Raw genomic sequence first — 1601 nt, 5'->3', positions numbered from 1 at the left:
GTGTGTGTGTGTGTGTGTGTGTGTGTGTGTGTGTGTGTGTGAGAGAGAGCATGTGTATATATCAGTTGGTGTATGCAGTTGGCAGTCTGGCCCATGAGCATCACTGCATGAGGAAATAACAGAAAGTCACACAGGAGCAGATCATGACAGACTGAGGCACTGGGTAGGAATATCAGGCACAGCTTCAGAATGGTTCTCAGTCGTGGAAGTTTTGTCTCTCCATCAATCACTGTGAGCAGGAGCCTGGTGGAAATGAAAGGGATCTAAACACTCTCTGAACGCACGGTATCTTGCAGTCTGTGTAGAGTTCGAACTGTCAGCACTTAAAGTAACTCCACGTCTTCTCATTTCACAGGTGACGATGAGACTCAGAGTCCAGAGCGTCTCAGGATCGTGCTGATAGGAAAGACTGGAAGTGGAAAGAGTTCTTCAGGAAACACCATTCTGGGAAGAGAGGAGTTCAAATCTGCACTGAGTCAAACATCAGTCACCAAGTTTTGTCAGAAAGCACAGGGTGAAGTGGACGGTCGTCCTGTTGTTGTGGTCGACACTCCTGGTCTGTTTGACACGACCTTGACTCATGAAGAGGTGAATGAGGAGATGGTGAAGTGCATCAGTCTTCTGGCTCCAGGACCACATGTCTTCCTGCTGGTGTTACAGATCGGCACATTCACACCAGAGGAGAAGGAGACGCTGAAACTCATCAAGGAAGTCTTTGGGAAGAATTCTGAGTCGTTCACCATCATTCTTTTCACAAGAGGAGATTCACTTCAGCACGAGAAGCTGTCGATTGAAGAATACATCAAAAATAAATGTGACGATTCCTTCAAGAAGCTGATCTCTGACTGTGGAGGAAGATACCATGTGTTTAACAACTATGATGAACAAAACCACAGACAAGTCAGTGAGCTGATAAACAGGATCGACACCATGCTGAAGAGAAATGGAGGCAGATTCTACACTAATGAGATGATGCAAGAGGCTGAAGCAGCGATACAGAAAGAAGTGGAGAGGATCCTGAAGGAGAAAGAAGAGATGAAGAGAGAGAGAGAGGAACTAGAAAGAAAACATGAGGAAGAAAAGGAAGTCATGAAAAAAACAATGGAAGAACAGAGAGTGGAAATTAAACAAGATAGAAAACTGAAAAACAAACAACTCAAGGAAATGGAGGAGAAGATAAAGAAGGAGCGTGAGCAGACACAGAAAGAACAGGAGAAGAGAGAAGAAGAAGACAGGAAGAAGAAACAACAGGAAGAAACTCAACGACAGGAGTGGGAACAAAAAATTAAAGACCTGGAGAGCAAAATAAGATCTGAAGCAGAATCAAAGGAAATCTTTGACAGAAAGCTGAAGGAGACTAAAGAGGTGATGAAAACACAACAGGAGGACTGGGAGAAGGAACGAAATGAGTGGTGGGAAAAACGAAAACAAGAAGATGAACAGAGACGACGGGAGGAACAAAGACTTAGAAAGCTCCAAGAAGAATATGAGAGAGAGAGAGTTAGATCTGAAAACAAGAGAGAAGAAGAGGACAGAATGAGAAGAGAGCAGGAAGAGAAACTTAAAGAGATAGACAGAAAATATAAAACAGAAATAGAGAA

The 1601-nt window shown here is 43.5% G+C and overlaps 1 protein-coding gene across 1 annotated transcript in view; it reads left to right on the top strand.

Annotated features, from left to right (window-relative positions):
* The window catches only part of LOC111645689 (GTPase IMAP family member 8-like), an 11192-nt gene that overhangs the window by 4922 nt on the left and 4669 nt on the right, over window positions 1-1601 (top strand). The window contains exon 8 of the mRNA XM_087170654.1: window positions 356-1561. Within this exon, the coding sequence (XP_087026780.1) occupies window positions 356-1561 (1206 nt within the window). The remainder of the gene's footprint in view (window positions 1-355; window positions 1562-1601) is intronic.

This window comes from Seriola lalandi, unplaced genomic scaffold (assembly GCF_002814215.2).
Source record: "Seriola lalandi dorsalis isolate HSWRI2012SDOR001 ecotype SW California unplaced genomic scaffold, Sedor1 jcf7180002054955, whole genome shotgun sequence".
Classification (NCBI taxonomy): domain Eukaryota; kingdom Metazoa; phylum Chordata; class Actinopteri; order Carangiformes; family Carangidae; genus Seriola; species Seriola lalandi.
Note: the sequence above shows the minus strand (reverse complement) of the source record. Positions and strands in the feature narration are given on the sequence as shown.